Here is a 21,347-nt window from a genome sequence, read left to right on the forward strand (position 1 = left end):
CTTTCGATGCGCAAGTGTGATTGTCAACAACACTCCCAGTACGTCCCGAGTCATGACGTCATGAGCATTGCCATGTCTTCATATTATAAGTAACTTTGGCTGATACTGTACTGTACTTTGTCCCTATGCAAACTTCTGATAATATTCAATCAATCAATCAATCAATCAGTCAGTCAATCAATCAATCAATCAATAAATCAAATGTCCGACAAAGAATATGTGGTGATTTTTGTTGTTTGCTAAACAATAAAATATAAAAAAATAAATCCACTTTAAAAACACAATTCCACAATTTTTTTTCTTCAAGATTATTTATTTTCTCTTATTTAAAAATGTTGTGGTTCATTGGCTTGCTAAAGTGACGTGGCCTAAATAGCATATTATATAGTCGCATCGGGTTCATTTTCAAACCTCTGGTTGCTTGTTTTTTGCCTCTCTCACGAAAAACCTGGCAACGCCGTGACGTCACGAGCATTGTGAGGAAATCCACGTCTGACTCCGTGTTGTCCAGAAGCAGCTGTTAGTGATGTTACACACTATTCACACACAACTAACACACACACAACCGTAAGACCACAACAACAACAACAAACACAACAACCACCGGAGGTACAATGGTATGGTTTCTCCTGCTCTCCGCCGGCCTCGCCGCGGTGTCTCTGTCTCTCAGCAGCCGGCCGGTGGACGCCGCGGCCCGGCTGTACACCGCCGAGGACCCGGTGGTGATCCTGGACGCGCGGAGCCTGGGTCCGGCCCTGGACAACTGCTCGTCGGCCTGGATGCTCCAGTTCTACTCGTCCTGGTGCGGTCACTGCATCCAGTACTCCCCCACCTGGAAGAGCCTGGCCCACGACGTCAAAGGTACGTCCGCGGACCCCCAGGCAGCCAGGGGTCCTTGAGGAGGAGTTAGCCTATTGGTCTGGAACTCTTGAGTGTACGGGTAACGGGTCCATTTGGTTCCAAGTTACACTCGCAGAGTTATATGCCTTTTAATGTGCATAATACAACTGTAGGTCCTTGAAATTAAAGAGTTTGAGAATCTCTCTCTCTCTCTCTCTCTCTCTCTCTCTCTCTCTCTGTGTGTGTGTGTGTGTGTGTGTGTGTGTGTGTGTGTGTGTGTGTGTGTGTGTGTGTGTTTGTACGCGTGCGCGCGTGTGCGCGGACACCATCTGGTCAGTTGAACCAGTTGAATGTCTAATGAGTCTTTTGTCAGAAATCTTCTTTTATAGTCCGGGAAAAATGGGGGTGAACGTGGATTCGCCTGTAAAAGTTTTTTTCTCAACTGATTCTTGTAGCTTGGGGTCACCTCTTAAGGATTCAAGAGGATGACCAGTGATACCCATTGAGCATTTTTTATTATTAACCCCTTAATGCCTGAAACATGGGCTCCCATTGACTTTCTATACAGGAGGAAAATACCCAGAAAAAGATTATTTTTCGGGGTATTTAAGGAGGATCTGAGGGGTCTAACTAGGGGTTTGTCATGATGCTGAATCCATTGCAGGCATTTGTTTTGCACAAAAAACATTCCGTGGGCTAGAAATAGCCTCAGAAAACAATACACGTATGGGTGAGTATTTATGTTAGTCGGAGGCCTTAGGGTTTTTTTTTCTCGTGCTAATCAGTCTAAAAGTGCAAAATTTTGCACAGATGTAGCTCAGGGCTTGCTCTAATGATTTAGCTAGGGCGCCCGAGTCTGCGACATTCGGGGTCGCCACAGCGGCCAAATCAAGTTGGGCTCCCATCGACTTTAGTGATGAAAAGTGATGAGTCATCAGTTTTCAGAGTTTTGTGGGTGTTGTGGTGACCCCGAAGGTCGCCAACCTAGCTAAATCATTAGAGCATGCCCTGAGCTACATCTGTGCAAAATTTTGCACTTTTAGACTGATTAGCACGAGAAAAAAAAACCCTAAGGCCTCCGACTAACATGAATACTCACCCATACGTGTATTGTTTTCTGAGGCTATTTCTAGCCCACTGAATGTTTTTTGTGCAAAACAAATGCCTGCAATGGATTCAGCATCATGACAAACCCCTAGTTAGACCCCTCAGATGCTCCTTAAATACCCCGAAAAATAATCTTTTTCTGGGTATTTTCCTCCTGTATAGAAAGTCAATGGGAGCCCATGTTTCAGGCATTAAGGGGTTAATAATAAAAAATGCTCAATGGATATCACTGGTCATCCTCTTGAATCCTTAAGAGGTGACCCCAAGCTACAATAATCAATTGAGAAAAAAACTTTAACAGGCGAATCCACGTTCAGCCAAAAATCACCCTTTTTTTCCCGGACTATTATCTCGAACCAAACGGCAGCTGTTTTTTCTTGAAACACGAAGCAGCATAAAATAAAGATACCTTTACAGTGTTGGTGTTAAATGGATGACTGAAGGAATGCATACAGCATTACAGCACATGAATACATACATTGTAAAAAGTTATGTGATGGGAGAATATGTAGCCGCAAAGTGCATCACTAGATGTTATATCGGCACAAAAAGCCGTGAAAGCCCTGTTGGGTGCAGAGCTGCCTTAAGGGTCCATTCAACTGACCAGGGACCCCCCCCCCCCCCCCCCCCCCCCCCACACACACACACACACACACACACACACCCTGTTAAGAAGGACCCACAGGTTGAGATACTCAGGCTAAGAGATATACTAGGGCTGGGACTTAAACTGATTAATTTTGATTAAGTAATTACAGAACATTAATGTGATAAAAAAAAATTGATAACACGTTTTAATTGCACTTTATTTTTATTTTTTTTGCACCATAGAACCTTTCTCATTGGACACGTTTTGTGTGGACACGACACACAAAAAAGGGAAGAAATCAATCAATATTCCTTCAATCAATAATCACAACTATCCGGTGCACTTCCCCTTCCTGACCCCAGGTTGTTTATTTCCCAGAGAGGTCACCAGGTCATTGAGTGACCTGTTTCTCAACTAGTGGTCCATGACATGATTACAGGTGGTCCATGTCTGTCTCCTTCTCGGCTATTATTAGAGTGTACTTTTGAAAAATAACAGATCTACAAGCTCGCCGCGTGGCACCGAGGGCCACTCTGCAAGCTTGTAGTTCTGCTATTTTCATTGTAAAAATCGTGAATTCAAGTCTTATATCCGACCCGACTCTATAAATGTCTTCTAAGGTTTTTGAAAAACGCTTGTTTCGTTCATCAGTTGTTCTCAAACCTTTTCATGTCAAGGACCCCCTAGCATTACCTGTATTTGGCAGCCGACCCACATCTCAAATATCATTATCAGGGACCCCACAACAATTTGAGTTACAAATGTTAGCATAAAAAATAAAGTATAGATATATACAAAGATTAAGCAACATTTTTCATGGCTTGATGATCTACAAGCTCGCAGCGTGGCACCGTGAGCTTGTATATATCTGCTATTTTCTGCTATCTGTTATCTGCTATCTGTTTCTGACACTTGTCTGTTGTCTGTCTGTCTGTCTGTCTGTCTGTCTGTCTGTCTGTCTGTCTGTCTGTCTGTCAGATTGGCAGCAGGTGATCGGTGTGGCCGTGTTGGACTGCGCGCAGGAAGAAAACTTTGACGTCTGCAAAGAATACGGAGTTCACTTCTACCCTACCTTCAGAGTACGTACAGATCTGTTTTCTACCCTACCTTCAGATCTGTTTTTCTGTAAAAGACATGTTTTTATTCATTTATTTATATTTATAAAGTGAGTCATGCATTTAATAAGACTTTGTAAAGGTGACAAATCAACGACAACAATGGTATGAAAAAGAAAATACTCTAAAATGACATGCTTTCCCATTCTTTTATTTAATCTTTGTCCTCTCTATTCCCCCGTCTGTCTGTCTGTCTGCCTGTCTGCCTGTCTGTCTGTCTGTCTGTCTGTCTGTCTGACTGTCTGTCTGTCTGTCTGTCTGTCTGTCTGTCTGCCTGTCTGTCTGTCTGTCTGTCTGTCTGCCTGTCTGTCTGTCTGTCTGTCTGTCTGTCTGTCTGACTGTCTGTCTGTCTGTCTGTCTGTCTGCCTGTCTGCCTGTCTGTCTGTCAGTTTTTCAGAGCCCACAGTCATCCGTCTGAACTGGGGACCAGTTACCGAGGTAGAAATACTGCACAGAACCACACCAGTAGAAATACTCTAATACTCATATTCTACTGCACGGTACCGCGAAAATACAAATACTAAAATGTGTGTGTGTGTGTGTGTGTGTGTGTGTGTGTGTGTGTGTGTGTGTGTGTGTGTGTGTGTGCAGGTGCAGACAGACAGGTCCAGACAGTGAGACAGTTGATGGTGAATTTCCTCCAGAACCACACACAGGCAGAGAGACCCGACCACTGTCCACGCCTGGAGGCATACAGGTAGCGCACGCGCACACGCACGCACACACACACACACACACACACACACACACACACACACACACACACACACACACACACACACACACACACACACACACACACACACTGTCCAAGTCTAGTGTCCAAGTCTAGAGGCCTACAGCTAGTGCACACATTAATTAACTGTAGATGTGAGTTGAATCTCTCACACTCCTGCCAGTGATCCAGTGATCACCTATTGTACCCCCTGTGCCATTGTTGGCACCGTGCCTAAGGTTGCTCTACCCCTCAGGGGTGGGCAAACTTTTTGACATGAAGTGCCATGTTTTAATGCAGGGGTCTTCCCCTATAAGGTCTTGCTGCTTGGTCATTATGGCTTATATGGACACTTCGGGCTGATAATTCAGGAATTATCACCCTGTCGTGTCCATATAAGCCATAATGACCGCGCAGAAAGACCTTATCGCATACTTATTCTTTACTTGGAATCCTGAAATGTAACATTTTGAGTTAATTTCAAACGCATTTTGTTATATGTTCACTCAACTTTATGAACCTAAATACAAAGATAATGGACATAAAAAATACATTTTAATACTACTATACTAGTCATTAAACTACTAATATAGACTGACGGAATTAAAGCAGGTCATGTTTGAAATTGTAACAGCTGAAATCAATAATATATCAGTATTCCGGTATTAACCTGCGGGCCGCATTAAGTAAAGGTGGGGGCCGCATGTGGCCCCCGGGCCGCCAGTTGCCCATGTATGCCCTAGGGGGTTCCCAGAGTTACAACAGGGGGTCCTCCAAATCTTCCAGTCCTTTTAATATTAACAACTTGAACCCTAGTGTCCATATTCTGAGAACTGTAGCCAAAAATAGCAGATCTACAAGCTCACAACGCCTCGCGCTGCGAGGCGTTGTGAGCTTGTAGATCGGCTATTTTCGGTAAAGAGGTTTGGTATAGAGGGGAAAAGAGCAGACTAAGTACAGAGTGAAAGGGCAAGTTTATTAGGTAATGATGGCTCAAGAGGTTAAACACAAATTGACATGAATCCAAAATACACTGATGATCGTGCTGTCAAACAACGAAACTATATGGGATCTTTGAAGAGGTTGTGGGGGTCCCTGCTTCATCTCTCTCTCTCAACTAAGGGGTCCTTGGCCTGAAAACGTTGAAGACCCCTGTTTTAATGTGGTGATGGTCAGTGTGTTTTAATGTGGTGATGGTCAGTGTGTATGCGATAACGTCTTGCTGCTTGATCATTATGGCTTATATGGACACGACAGGCTGATAATTATCAGCCAAAATAACAATAACCCATTAAGTTAAACTCTGTCTGTCTGTCTGTCTGTCTGTAGTTCCACGGAGCTCCTCCCACTGTTAGGTCAAAGGTCAGATGCGTACACAGCTGTCATCGTTGAAGAGCCAGAGTCCTATATAGGAAGAGAGGTAATTAACTAAACCACCTGTTGTACTCACATGTCTTACTTCAGTAAAAGTATCAATACTGCAATGTAGAAATGTGTGTGTGTGTGGGTAGAAATACTGCACAGATCCACACGAGTAGAAATACTCTAATACTCATATTCTACTGCACGGTACCGCGAAAATACAAATATTAAAAAGTGTGTGTGTGTGTGTGTGTGTGTGTGTGTGCGTGTCTGTGTGCGTGCGTGCGTGCATGCGTGCAGGTCATGTTGGACTTGTTATCCTATGCAGGCGTTGTGGTGAGAAGGGCTCTGTCCACAGATCGCCCCCTGGTGGACAAACTGAGGATTACAACATTTCCCTCCCTGCACCTGTTGTACCCCAATGGTACACACACACATGTGGCTGTGTGAGTACATGCGCACGCACGCACGCACGCGCACACACACACACACACACACACACACACACACACACACACACACACATATTGAGATGGATATGCTGTGACTACTTTTAAAACATAAGACATAGGGCTGACCCAAAAAAATCGAATATTCGAAGCTTCGAAGGCACGGTATTCGAATTTGAAAAAATAAATTTGAATAATCGGCCGCGGCCGTTTGTCCTTTGGGGGGGCCGCGTGCCTTAGCTTGCATGCGCCTCGCTCCACTCTAGCGTGATAGCGTCACCCCCTTCTCACACACGTGTTAACATTAATAACAAGCCATCAACAAGAGCATGCATGAAGCCATCAGAATGGTCGCCGATGAAGAAAAGAAAAGACAGTGCGCTGTCACATAATGTGACACCAATGTCTGAGTAACATCACCCAATGCAACTATGCGATGCAGTCACACATTTCATTGGCAAACCAATGTTGGTGTAATATCCATGCATGCGGTTGCTGTCTTCCACACGCTGACAGACACACAACTCAACGCAAGGAAACAAACAGCGAAATTTGGATTTTACAAAACGGACCCCGTCAGCGTCGATCCCGTTTTAAAGAGGAAAAAAGAGCTTAAAACCAACTTGCTAGGGTTAGGTTGTCGTGGTGTTGATGATGACAAGTTTATATCGGATCTGCAAGCTCACTAGTCGCGCCCGCATAGAGTACGTTGTCTGAGCCTGACCGTCAGCTTTCGGTTGATGAGTGTGGAACGTTAAATGCAGCAGTGCAGTGCAATTATTTACTATAAAATCTACTATTACATTTGCGTGTACAGTACACCTTGGGAGTTAATCTGTTTGTTATATAGGGCTCTTGAGTCGCGCTGCAGTGTTTGCTGTTGCAGCCGCGATGTGTTACATTACAGACATGATGTGATTATGTCAATCCTACTGTACTGCAAAAACACTTTTCTTTAATATAGAAAACAGTCGTATCATAGCATATTCTTCTTCTTCCTCCTCGTTGTATTGTTGTATTTAATGAAAATAGGGAGCTTTATTATGAGGGAAAAAAACTGGTGTGTTTTCCCTTTTAAAATTGGGTAAATCGCGCATTTTTAAACACATTTCCTTAACTGTTATCACTTATGTAACCGATAAACTTTTTCTCCCCCCCCCCCCCGAACAAGCTTCGATTTTGAAAAATGCAATCGAAGGTCAGCCCTAATAAGACAAATGAAAAATAGTTTTGCAGCTTGGTGGTAGTCTGGTTAAATATGAAATGAGTTGAAGTGGTTTCAATCTAAAGTGACACAGATGCCTTCCTTATAGACGGGTTTCTGGTCCACGTTACACTGATAAAACTGGATGCGTGCGCAGGGTCCGGTACCAAAATTAGCCAATGAAACCAGCGCTCCCCAAAACAACAGGTTGGGGATTGGACGGAATTGATTACATGATACAGTCCGCTGTGCATTTAGTCTCAATGTTTGTAAACAAGAAACCCGTCTATTACTATATTATAAGTAATTACTTATGTAGAGCCGTAGAACGTAGGGAATACCGCCCATGACTCTATGCCGTCCGCTAATTCGCTAGCCGTCGCCATGGTGCCAGCCTGGAGGTCCATGACATCAGGGATCTCCATATATGGACAGTACTTATACATTATCCATTCCTCACCCCATGCAGTCTTGAATTCATGTTTTTAGTTTTTGTCACAATTCCTGACATCAGGTGATGAAGGCCAGCTGATGGCCGAAACGTCGTCTAACTTTATGTTTTATTAATTAATAAACACTGTGGAGCATTGAGCTGTGTGCGGACCTCCATTCGCTTTAATCTCATGTCAACCTGAGCCCAGCACCAGCACTTGGAAAGGATGTGCGCATCATCTTGTTCTTTTAACACAATTCCTGAGACCATGAGATTTGATGAGCGGTGGAGTCGACATGTCTCCTACGCTAAGCTCACACGGGATATTCAAAAATAGCAGATCTTCAAGCTCACACTGGAGGATATTCAAAAATAGAAGATCTACAAGCTCACACTGGAGGATATTCAAAAATAGCAGATCTACAAGCTCACACAGGATATAAAAAAGCAGATCTACAAGCTCACAGTGTGTTCTCTGTTCTTCTCTTCCAGGGAGAAGAGGCTGCGTTTCTTCTACTCCTCTGCGCTCCGCTCTCTGCCGGGCGTTCGTCGCAGCAGCAGTACCAACCCCGGCCACAAGGGGGCAGCGCTACTGCAGGACACGCAGCCCTCCGCTGCCGACTGGAGAGCCTTCGACAGGTCAGCGCTAGCATGTGATCGAGAACGTTTTGTAGTTCTCTAAAGTGTTTTGTAGTTCTCTAAGGTGTTTTCTAGTTCTAAGGTGTGTTATGTGTCTTGTAGTTCTAAGGTGTTTTATGGTTCTTGTAGTTCTAAGGTGTTTTGTAGTTCTAAGGTGTGGTGTGTTTCTTGTAGTTCTAAGGTGTTTTGTAGTTCTAAGCTGTATTGTGGTTCTTGTAGTTCTAAGGTGTTTGTAGTTCTCCAATGTGTTTTGTAGTTCTAAGGTGTGTTGTGGTTCTTGTAGTTCTAATGTGTTTTGTAGTTCTAAGCTGTGTTGTGGTTCTTGTAGTTCTAACTTGTTTTGTAGTTCTCCAAGGTGTTTTGTAGTTCTAAGGTGTGTTGTGGTCTTGTAGTTCTAATTAGGTGTTTATTGGTCTTGTAGTTCTAAGGTGTTTTATTGTTCTTGTAGTTCTAAGGTGTGTTGTGGTTCTTGTAGTTCTAAGGTGTACCTGGCTGACCTGGAGTCAGCGCTGCATTACCTGCTGAGGGTGGAGGTGGCCACGCACACTACGCTGCAGGGGGAGGAGCTTAAGACCTTCAAAGACTTTGTCACCGTGGTCGCCAAGGTAACGATACCTTTTATAAAACAGCTTGTTGTCGACTAATCCATGTATTCTGTTCCTAAACAACTGTGACCATCATGAGTTTTCACTTGGCTATTGTAACACAAATGATGTGTGATGTGTGTGTGTGTGTGTGTGTGTGTGTGTGTGTGTGTGTGTGTGTGTGTGTGTGTGTGTGTGTGTGTGTGTGTGTGTGTGTGTGTGTGTGTGTAGTTGTATCCAGTAGATGGCTCGGTCGTCATGGTGATGGAGACGGTGCTGGACTGGCTGCTCAGTCTGCCTCTGGACTCCGTCCCATACCAGGGAGTGCTGGACCTGGTCAACAACAAGCTGAGAGTAGGACACACGCACGCACGCACACACACACACACACACACACACACACACACACACACACACACACACACACACACACACACACACACCTGGTCAGCTGTCCAGGGTGTTCACAGAAGCCTGAGTAGACAATAGAATGACCAAATATTTTTTCTTTAACCCTGCAAGGCCCGAATTAATTTCTACTGGCAAAAAAAAAAAAAAAAAAAAAAAATCAGATGGTGTTGTAGGAGTCCTAATCACAGGAAAATGTAATTTAAAAAAAATTATCATGTTTTTGTAAGGTTTTATAGCCATAAATCATAAATCATGCTCTAATTTGCATTTTGGGGATATATTTCACAATATTAACATATGCACGTGTTCTAGATATTCTAATGATCACGAAAGAAAATATTACAGGCATTTCACTTATGTTTTTGTGAGGAATAGCTTCAGTTAAAAAGTGAGATGTTGTTTGTCCAGACGCTGGAATTTCAACTTCTCCTCCGAGACAGTTTGCCCTCCTGGCCCCCAAGCTGTGGAATAAACTCCCTGTCGCACTTAGAACAACGGACTCACTCACTAGCTTTCGGCGTGGACTGAAGAAGACTCACCTCTTCAGACTCCACCTAAACCCATAGCACTACCGAAACACTCAATGACCATACATGAAGCTAGTTAGCATTTGTTTTTAGTTTTTTTAGAATCTTTTTTTTCTTTACTGATTATATTGTTTTTTAGATTGATTTTATTTTTTAGATTGATGTTATTATATTGTATTGATTATATTGTTTTTTAGATTGATATTCATATGCATTTGTCATATTGTTGCTGATGTTCTGACATATTATCTTGTTTATTATAGTGATGTTTTATCTGCTTATTGTAAATCGCTTTGGATTAAAAGCGTCTGCTAAATGCCTAATTGTTTTATAGCGATTAAAGCATATTATATCTTCGGGTTCCTCGGGCCTGGCCAGTGGCCGCAAATTAGTTAAAATAAATATTACTGTTATATTATCATTAAACATGTTAATACCTGGCAGTGAATGTGTTCATGTTTTGCTAATTATTTGGGAGCCCTCTTGCTGTGGGCCAACAGGAAGAAGAGCTTGGCTGACAACGTTGTTTTTTTTTTTCTGCTCAGATTTCAGGAGTCTTCCTGGGGGCGGAGCTTCGCTGGGTTGGCTGCCAGGGCAGCAGGGCGGGGCTTAGAGGCTACCCCTGTTCTCTATGGACGCTGTTCCACGTCCTGACTGTCAATCACCTGGACAGACCCCACTCACTGGACAACACTGGTTAGTGACCGCACACACACACGCTCACACATGCACACATGCACGCACTCACACACGCATACACAGAGGTAACATTACCATAAAACATTTGACTCTCATTTTAATTATTTCATTTTATATTGTTTAACAAATACCTTCTTTCTTTTGCCGGTTTTCAAATATCTTTCGGACACAGAATCAAATCAGGATTCCCCAGGAGCCTGGATGGCTTGGTTCCAGGCTTATAGAATTAACCTCTTTGGTTTGGGCAGTCAGGAAGAGAATGCACTGACACGGCGAGATGCGGATAGTAGTAAACACCAAGACAAAGCAGTGGAGGCTTTGGGGCAGACAGGCACAGTTGCACTCACTGGAGACTATTAGACTTCAGTCAGTAATCACAGTTACCTCGGGGTCACCGCGCATTATTTATGTTGGCATGCGCTGACTCTTATGAAGACGTAGCGCTGAAACGTGTCTGTGCTTAACCGTCTGCCCACGCAAGTAGCAGGAGAGTGTAAGATTGAAAATTAAGTCACACTGACCACCGACAGTGCATGCAACATGATCGCAGCGGCCAGGGAACTGGGCATATGCCTTGTCTCCTCCAAGTTCCAACGAGCCATCACAGTGTCTCCACAATGTCTAAATCTACTTTTTGGAGCTGTGTGCAGCTCCCTATACGTGGCTGTGTGGGTCTGTGTGTGTGTCTGTCTGTGTGTCTGTGTGTATGTAGCCTGACTTCGGCGCGTAACTAGTGCCGCACCATTTACGCCACTCGCGCAATATATACATCAAAATGTGCGGCTCGGCCGGGAATGGTGTTCTATTACCTTTCGTTCCGATCCGCCTTACCATGCCGACGTAATCGGCAAAAAACGACGCTTAATTGTCCCCATTGACTTATAATGGGACAATGCAAGAAATCACTTTCAAGTATTTTTCTCTCGTAAACCATAGGAGCTACAGTTTCAAACCTCGGAGAGGAGATTCATAATGATTTTAAGAATGAATCGAAAAATAATTACATCACTCGGCCTCATGGTGGCGCTATAACGGCCCACTTTACGTTTTGCCCCGTAACTCTTGAACCGTAGATCGGAAAATTAATTTTTTTTTTCCCTGGATTCCTTGGGTCAAGACGCATCTCCCCATATAGGCCACGCCAGGATAGATTTTCCGCCATCTTGAATTTTCTCCAAAACACACTTTTTGCTCCTTTTCCAACATATTTTCTTCAAATGTCACAAAAATCGGTACACATGATCTACACACACACACACACACACACACACACACACACACACACACACACACACACACACACACAGCTCCACTTCACACGGGTGTGATTTTTTGACTCAGGGCACCCCTGAATTACACTGTTCTTTTTTAGAATCATGTCATTCTTTTGCCCTACTCATATCTCTGCCACCGTTGCCCCTGTCCATGCCAAACTTTGCACATACATTGCTTGGCTGCCAAACCACAACCTCATTTCTCACATGCCCCTCTTCCAGCGCCACCATGAGGCCGATTCTTGCAAAACACATTTTTTATCCTACAGATTTTGCTCTAAAATCACGCAAAGCGGTACACAGTATCTCTAAAGTCATGTCATCAACATGGATCTGTCCCATGTCCCATATTCCCTCCTGATTGGCTACCATTGCCTTCTAAAGTTTGTGTATGTGACCTGATGGTCGCTTACCTCCCGATTAGGGAGTCTTACTGGTATTACACTATGGAAATATGCACATCTTTCCACCTGGGATACGGTAGGCTATGTCATGAGAAAGTGCGTGCATGCGTGCGTGCGTGCGTGTGTTTTAGTGAACTAGGGTTTAGAATCTATCAATACTAGTAAGACGCCTCAGGGCGACATGCACCTCTCCCTAAAGGGTGAGGTCACGCCAATTCTTGGCCATCTGGCCAGTGATGTATATCGGGCCAGTTACCCATATATGGAGATCCATGTACTGTTATAGTACATCCCTTTTATGCCCATACATGGAGATCCCTGTCTGAACCAGCTGCACAGATATGGGCTGTCTTCCTCCATATATGGTTATTCCTGTTAGAAATGGGCTTAATATTGATGACATCAGGGATCTCCATATATGGGCATAAAAGGGATTCTGTTAGAGTGGTTCCCATAACTTCACAACATACAATATATTTTATGCCCATACATGGAGATCCCTATCTGAACCAGCCACAAAGTTATTGGCCGTGTCTGTCTTGGCCATCTGGCCAGTGATATATATCGATGACATCAGGGATCTTCATATATGGGCATAAAAGGGATTCTGGGGAATACCCATATATGGACTTTTACATAGGTGATGTCACAGTGATGTGTCAAGGGAACCAACCCATAGACTGTAAAAATGTGTACACACACGGCTTCACGGAGACAAGCTGTGACAGACAGCGTCAAAAACAAATAGCAGATATACAAAATACAAGCTCACGGTGCCGTGCTGCGAGCTTGATGAGGGGCGGCATAGCTCAGGGGTAGAGAAACTGACATTAGAGCACGAAGGAAGAGTTCCCAGTTCGAATCTGGGCTCCCCCTAAGTTAATGTCGAAGAGTCTTTGAGCAAGACTCTGAACCCCTAATTGCTCCCGGTGAGTAGGTTGGTGCCTTGCATGGTTTCCTCCGCCATCGGTGGGTGAATGGGTGAATGTAATGCACAATCTATGTAAAGCGCCTTGGATAAAAGCGCTATATAAATGCACCATTTACCATTTACATTTCTCATGGTAAACTTTGGTCGCAATTACTTCAGTTCAACCACTTACACTGTCAATGCTGTGTGCTGATGAAAGCCTACGTTGGTTTATTCTATCCAATCAGGCGTGGGGGCGGAGCCGGGGGCGGTGCTGCAGGTGATGAGGCGTTACATCACCACGTTCTTCGGCTGTCAGGAGTGTGGGAGACACTTTGAGACATGGCCCGGACCCTGGGAGCGGAGGTCACCACCCCGGAGCAGGAAGTCCTCTGGCTCTGGAGGAAGCACAACCTGGTCAACAACAGACTGGCCGGTATGAGCGCACGCACACACACATACTGTACACACACACACATACTGTACACACACACACGCACACAGTATTAGGGATGGAGCTAAGGCTGTCACAATATGACATTTTACATGACGATTAATTGTCACTCAAATAATTGGCGATTAACGTTTTAATTGTGTTTTTGTCGTTGATAATTACATTTCTGTTTGGCTTTTAGGCTTTGAAGTTGCACATGGCAGATATGACACAAAACCTAAATACATGAAGAAATTACTGACATATTTGACAACTTACTACTTGAAAAATAACATTGATAGTGGAAATAGCCGATCTACAAGCTCACAACGCGTCGCGATGCGACGCGTTGTGAGCTTGTAGATCTGCTATTTCCACTATTTCTGACATTTTTCAACTTTCACGATTATGACGATTATGACAAAATAATTGCGATAATGTCAAATAATCACGATTAGACGATTATGTAATAAATTGTGACAGCCCTAGATGGAGCTCGTTAATTTGTATTGATAATGAGCACTGAGGCTGGGCAATATATTGAAAACGTATCGATGTCGAGGTATCAACATGCAAGGTATGCATACCGACGAAGACGGCTTGAAATGAGGTATTGGTGCATGTGTCAAATTAATTAACAGACACACTATGCATGCACGTAGCACATGCAAAAAAGCCGTCCGTCTGTAACCAGGTGTGGTTATTTCAATAAAACCATTGTTGGGAAATGTTTAGGGGGTTGGTAAAGAGAGTGAATAAAAGACTGTATCAAGTACGTTGTTTTACCGATAGAGGGTTTAAATGGTACCGGATATGCAGCTCTGCAAATAAAAGGTGAATTGAACCCAGTGCATGACGGAGGACGATATCGGGATAATTTTAATCTCCACAATACGATTATCGTGAGTGTCTTTTATATCACGATAAATGATAATATCGCTTATCTTCCCATCCCTAATTAGATGTGTATGCTAGGGCATTAACGACTTGTGATTTTTGCAAGTTGCCTCGACTCAGTAAAAAGTTGAGTTGAAGTCGACTTTATCGTTTGATGACGTCATCACATCACACACGACTCCCCAATTATTTTGGGGGGTCCCCAGATGGGGTCCCCAGATGATTAACTCAATGTGAAATATTGTTTTCTCACTAAAAGGTAAAAAAAAAAAACAACATAAAGTATAGGTGTATAGAGGGTAGCTTCACATTTCTAAAGTGCCAATTTAAGGACTTTTTTTAATACCTCTAAAATGACAAATTAAACATTGTCCAAATTGTCAAATATATAGGTGCAGAAATTGTGAAAATAGCAGATCTACATTGTAGATCTGCTATTTTTACAATAGAAAGTATTTTCGACTTTCTCTGGTGGGAGTCGACTTGTGTAATGAAGTCGACTTGTCGACTTTTTCGTTAATGCCCTAGTGTGTACTATATCTTCCTGTGTCAACAATGTTGTGACGTCGCCCCTCCAGGTTCGCTGAGCGAGGACCCCCTGTTCCCCAAGGCCCCCTGGCCCAGCGCCTCCCTGTGCGCCTCCTGCCACGAGGAGGCGCACGGCGTGCACGTGTGGAACGAGGACGGCGTCCTGGCCTTCCTGAGGAGGCACTACGGAGCAGGCAACCTGTCCCCCCTCTACGCCCTGAGCTCCTCCAACGCCTCCAGGTCAGGCCTGTCACTACTATTAGATGATCGTCTAATCGTAATTATTTGTCATGATCACAATTATGTTGTCTTAAATCGTCATAATCGTTTCCATGTTGAAAAATGTTCATATATTTTCAAACATTTTCAAAAATAGTGGAAATGGCAGAATAAGCTCACAATGTGTCGCATCGCACCATGTTTTCAGCTCGTATCAATCAACAATCGATGTTCTTTTTTAAGTGTAAAGGTGTTACATATGTCAATAATTCCTTTGTATATTTAGGTTATGTGTCATATACGGTAGTGGAGTTAGTGGAGTTCCGGTGGAATATTTTTCATTTTGCCCTATAAATGTATTTTAAGCGTGTGGTGGGGGGCTCAGACTGCGTCCACTAAGTAGAGTAAGCTTTCAACTGTCCACTGATACCTTTGGTTTGGTGAGGGGCGAAACATTTTTTGTTATTTTCGGACCAGACGACGGGTCTTTCCGGATTTGCCAAGGATTTGGGAGGTAGAGGAACATAGCGTTAGGGAGAACTCCACTAACGCTATGGACCAGAGCTAGTGCAACTTCAAAGCCTACAAGCCAAACAGAATGTAATTGCCAACTTCAAAGCCTACAAGCCAAACAGAATGTTATTGTCAGCGATAAAAACACGATTAAATCGTTATATTAACTATATAATAACATCCTCCTCTTCGTCCTCCAGCACCTCCGCTGTTCCACCTCCTCCCCAACAGGGGGCAGAGGAGCGCCGGGACGCACACAGGTAGGGCTCCCCTAGCAGGGGTTGTCAATAATTAGTGTGTTTGGCGGTTGCCCTATCCACCTGTTTCCGCAAGACTTTACTGTAGCATTATCTGCGGGACACTTCCGGTTAACAGCAGACATACAAGCTCGCGTCGCAGATGCAACCGTTGGGAGCTTGTAGATCACACTCGGCTGCGACGCCGGAAATGCCGCTCGCCTTCTGCGCAATGCACGATGGGATGTTGTGGATAGTACTTGTCCGACTTTATTATTCAAGGGTGACCAAAAGTTTGACACACTGCATGCCCCCCGCCTGGAGGCATGCATGCAAATCAAAATCGTTAAAATCACTAAAACGATAGAAAGAAGTAAATGAAAACATTTTAACACTCATCTTTTCGTTTCTCTAATGACTATCTAAAATATGAACCCTTGTTCAAACAAAGTTGTCCTTAAATTCAAAGAAATAAGACAGGAGAGAAATCAGTGTGTATGATTGGAATTTACTTTATTGAGAGAGACAGGCAAGGTAACAGAAAACACATCCAATCCGTTTCACGGGCGGAGCTCTCTGACAAAATCAGACATTGTATATAAAATAATACTTTGATTGGTTCTCAGATCATAACAACAAGACAATAGGTTCTTCTAGTAACTCTCCACTAGCAGTGACATACAGTTACTATAACCTGTTTGATTGATTGAAGACTTTATTAGAAGTTTGCATAGGAAAAGGTACAGTTCACTGGTACAAGGTCTACTAAAAGGAGATCCTAGAAAAGACTAAGCTTATTTCCACAGGAAACCATTTAAGTATCTCATATAACATTGAATGACAGACGAATAGAACACAGTACTATGCAGTTGATATTAATGCGTTTCTGGTCCACATAACACTGATAAGAAATAGATGCGCGCGCAGGTCGGTACCAAAATTAGTCAATGAAACCAGCGCTCACCAAAACAACAGGTTTGGGGATTGGTGGAATTGATTACATGATACAGTCACCTGTGCATTTAGTCTCAATGTTTGTAAACAAGAAATGTGTCTATAGTCAGTAAAAAAAATGAAAGAACAAAATACAGTAAGTCAATACAAACAGTAAGTATATACAAAAAAGGGGGAGGGGAGGGCTGGGCTGGGCTAGGTTTGTTTGAAAGGGGAGGGGAGGGCTGGGCTAGGTTTGTTTGAAGGGGCAGGGGAGGGGAGGGGAGGGCTGGGCTGGGCTGGGCTAGGTTTAGGATGCTAGTGATCCACACCCAAACATGATCTCCTAGTCAGGGTAACTAAAGACGCAATGACCCGTCAGTCAAACAGTAGTTCACAGAATATCACTTCATGGTCATATGAGCCTTTGTTTGTTTGTTTGTTTGTTTGTTTTGTTAACGGTGACACAGCCCTGCAGGCACGGCATCCAGCAGTGGTGTAAAGTAACTAACTAAGTGCATTTACTTAAGTACTGTACATAAGTACAATTTTGAGGTATTTGTACTTTACTTGAGTAGTTCCAGTTTCCAGTACTTTTACATCTACTCCACTACATCTCAGAGGCAAATATTGTACTTTTACTCCACTACATTTATTGGAAAACTTTAGTTACCAGTTACTTTGCATATATGAATGATTATATTATAAAACATACCTTAATCCACTTTAGCCCTATTTTATAGACACATTTTTTGGTCCACGTTAAGGCTCTTTTCCACCGGCAGCGATAATGATGACGATACCGATTTAAAAAAATGTGTTTTCAATTGAAGTGGATCGGCAGCATCCACCCAACACCGATAAAGACAACGATAGCCGACAACTACATCGTTAGGATCAACAACGATGTGGTTTGTTTATTTTATGGCTATCGTCATCGTTATCGCTGCCGGTGGAAAAGGGCCTTTACACTGATAAGAAAGATGCGCGCGCAGGTCGGTACCAAAATTAGCCAATGAAACCAGCGCTCCCCAAAACAACAGGTTTGGGGATTGGTGGGAATTGATTACATGATACAGTCACCTGTGCATTTAGTCTCAATGTTTGTAAACAAGAAACGGGTCTATACCTGGGCTATTTCTGCAACGCGTTGTGAGCTTGTAGATCTGCTATTTTCAAACATTTTGTACTTTTACTTTTGGTACTCCATTTTGATGCCAATACTTTCGTATTTTTACTCAAGTCAATTTTGAAATCCGGACTTTTACTTAAAACAAAGTATTTCTGCATTGCAGTATTGATACTTTTACTTAAAGGGATATTTCACTTTCAAAAAAACGTTTGGTAATTTTATCGTCTAATCAGGTTTTTATGAACACCCTGAACAGTTTTTAATTTGCTTGATTCAATATTTAGATATTACCAGGCCCTCCAGGCCCAGGGCCTCTCCCCACACACACACATTGTAACTTCAAACTTCATTTTAACCATGATAGATTCATTAAAAACATCCATTATTTTTTATACGTGAGCAGGCCGTGTTTTTTCGATAACGTTTTTCATTTATTTTTAATAATTATTTTTTGTATTCATTTTTTTTCCATTTTCCCAAACAATTATTAAAAATAAATGAAAAACACGGCCGGCTCACGTATTAGGAGGGTAGTATGAGTCACCAGAGAAAATAATGGGTGTTTTTTTAATGAATCTATCATCATGGTTAAAATGAAGTTTGAAGTTACAATGGGTGTGTGTGTGGAGAAAAGCCCATAAACTGTTTCCCTGTTGAAAGTGGAATATCCCTTTTGATTGATTGATTGATTGATTGATTGAAGACTTTATTAGAAGTTTGCATAGGAAAAGGTACAGTTTCATGACGGTACAGTTCACTGGTACAAGGTCTACTAAAAGGAGATCCATGAAAAGACTAAGCTTATTTCCACTGGAAACCATTGAAGTATCTCATATAACATTGAATGACAGACAAATAGAACACAGTACTATGCAGTAGATATGTAAAGAAAAACAAAAAAGAAAACAGTAAGTCTAAATAAACAGTATATACAAAGAAGGGGCAGGGGAGGGTAGGGTTGGGCTAGGTTAGTTTTTTACCAGTTGCGAATGGCTGCTGCCTGTAAGTGATTCTTCAGGGCAATTTTAAAGGATGCTAGTGATCCACACTCCTTTATGACCTTCGGTAAGGCTTTCCACATTTTGGTGGTATAGCAGAAAAAGGAGTTTGACCCTTTGTTGGTTTTGACTCTGGGTTGAAAGTGATCTGTGGCGCTGCCTCTGGTGTTGTAATTATGGACATCCTTAATGTTTATAAAGTATTTTGACAGGTACTTGGGTATCATAGTGGTGTAGTGTATCTTGTACACCAGGCCCATTGCAAGTTGCTGTACTCTGTCATCTACTCTGAGCCACCCCACTCTTAACTGGTGAGTAGCGGTGAGGTGAGTCTGATAGGGAAGGTGAAGTAGGACCCTAATTAGTTTATTTTGGGCTGTTTGGAGTTTCGTTTTTAGGGCTTGTGGGGCGTCACGATACCATACGTGGACTCCGTAGTCAAAGAGGGGCTGGATTATTGCACCAGCTATGGTCTTCAGTGTGTTGAAATTGACCATTGGGGCGATCCTCTGTAGGAAACGAGTCCTTTAAGTAAAATATGTGAGTACTTTTTCCGCCACTGGTCATATGATCCTTTTTCTGTTTGTTTTGTTTGCACGGTGACACAGCCCTGAAGACACTGCATCCAGGAAGGAGGAGACACACGAGGAGAAAGCAGCGGAAGAGGAGAAGAAAGAAGGGAAGGAGAAGAAAGCAGAGCAGGCGGAGGAGAAGAAAGAAGGGAAGGAGAAGAAAGCAGAGCAGGCGGAGGAGAAGAAGAAAGCAGGGGAAGAGGAGAAGAAGAGAGCGGAGCAGGAGGACCGGGGGAAGAAGGACTCCTCCACAGAGAAGCGTCCTCCCCTGGCTGCAGGGGGCGCTCTAGCGTCCTTCACCTCGGTGGACATGTCGCTCTGTCTGCTGCTCTACCTGGCCTCCTGCCTCTTCATCATGCTGCTCTTCTTCTTCTTCAGGGTTCGATCCCGGCGCCGGAAAACCCGGCACCGGCACCAACGGCTGCTCTGGGATCACATCTAAAACAAACACTGTAAGACACAAGAGTAGTTCACCCCCAAAATGACTTTTTTTATATATCGATTACTCACACCATGGAGACTTGAGTTCAATAATTATATATATTTTTTAGTTTTTGTCGCATTCCTAAGCCAATCATTTGATTGCGACCGTCAGGTCACAGTTACCATCAAAACATTCACTGGCTGTCAGTCCGTCAGTCTGTCACGTCACACTTTTGCCCTACTCATATCTCCGCCACCGTTGCCCCGATCCATGCCAAACTTTGTACACACACTCCTTGCCTGCCAAACCACACCCCTCATTTCTCACATGGTCCTCTTCTAGCGCCACCATGAGGTCGATTCTTGCAAAACACATTTTTGGACACTGTTCCTACAGATTTTGCCCTAAAATCATGCAAATCGGTACACAGCATGTCTAGACTCATGTCATCAACATGGAGCTGTCCCATATAGCGCCACCATCGGGCAGATTTTTTCAAACACATTTTTGGACACTGCTCCTACAGGAACCAATGGCACTTACAAGCCTCTTTGTGTATACATGTGACCTGACGGTCGCTTATCTCCCGATTAGGGAGTTCTATGAAAACCTCCACCGACTGTCCGTCAGTCTGTCCGTCACATCACGTCACACTTTTGCCCTACTCTTATCTCCGGCACCGTTGCCCCTATCCATGCCAAACTTTGCACACACACTCCTTGGCTGGCAAACCACAACCTCCACTCCACTTATTTCTCACATGGCCCTCTTCTAGCGCCACCATCAGGCCGATCTTTGCAAAACACATTTTTGGACACTGCTCCTACAGATTTTGGCCTAAAATCACGTAAAGTAAAGTCATGTCATCAACATGGATCTGTCCCGTTTCCCATATTCCCTCCTGATTGGCTACCACTGCCTTCTAAAGTTTGTGTATGCGACCTGACGGTCGCTTATCTCCCGATTAGGGAGTCTTACTGGTAAATTTACCCCCATTGATTCCCCCATTGAGTCTCCATCCGAAATTAATGGGCCTACAAAGAGTCTCCTTAAATTATTGGCTTTAGAATGTGACAAAAACAGAATAATATATATTATTGAAGTCTCCATGGGGTGAGTAATGGATAGAAAAAAGTCATTTTGGGGGTGAACTACTCCTTTAAATTATACTTTTTAAAAAATGGACTGGAGTCTGGACTG

General features: G+C 43.3%; 1 protein-coding gene across 1 annotated transcript; it reads left to right on the forward strand.

Moving 5' to 3' along the window:
- Positions 1–614: 614 nt before the first annotated feature.
- qsox2 (quiescin Q6 sulfhydryl oxidase 2) lies at positions 615–20,165 on the forward strand (the record flags this gene model as incomplete). Its single annotated transcript, XM_080737921.1, is given in 15 exon segments — positions 615–861; positions 3,515–3,615; positions 4,041–4,089; positions 4,243–4,348; positions 5,696–5,786; positions 6,029–6,174; positions 8,307–8,453; positions 8,929–9,058; positions 9,269–9,391; positions 10,521–10,671; positions 13,511–13,600; positions 13,603–13,698; positions 15,171–15,360; positions 16,053–16,112; positions 19,760–20,165. Coding segments are annotated over 15 exon segments (2,133 nt in total).
- Between the last annotated feature and the right edge of the window lie 1,182 nt (positions 20,166–21,347).

This window comes from Nannobrachium achirus (genome assembly GCF_963921795.1).
Source record: "Nannobrachium achirus genome assembly, chromosome: 12".
NCBI classification, from domain to species: Eukaryota; Metazoa; Chordata; class Actinopteri; order Myctophiformes; family Myctophidae; genus Nannobrachium; species Nannobrachium achirus.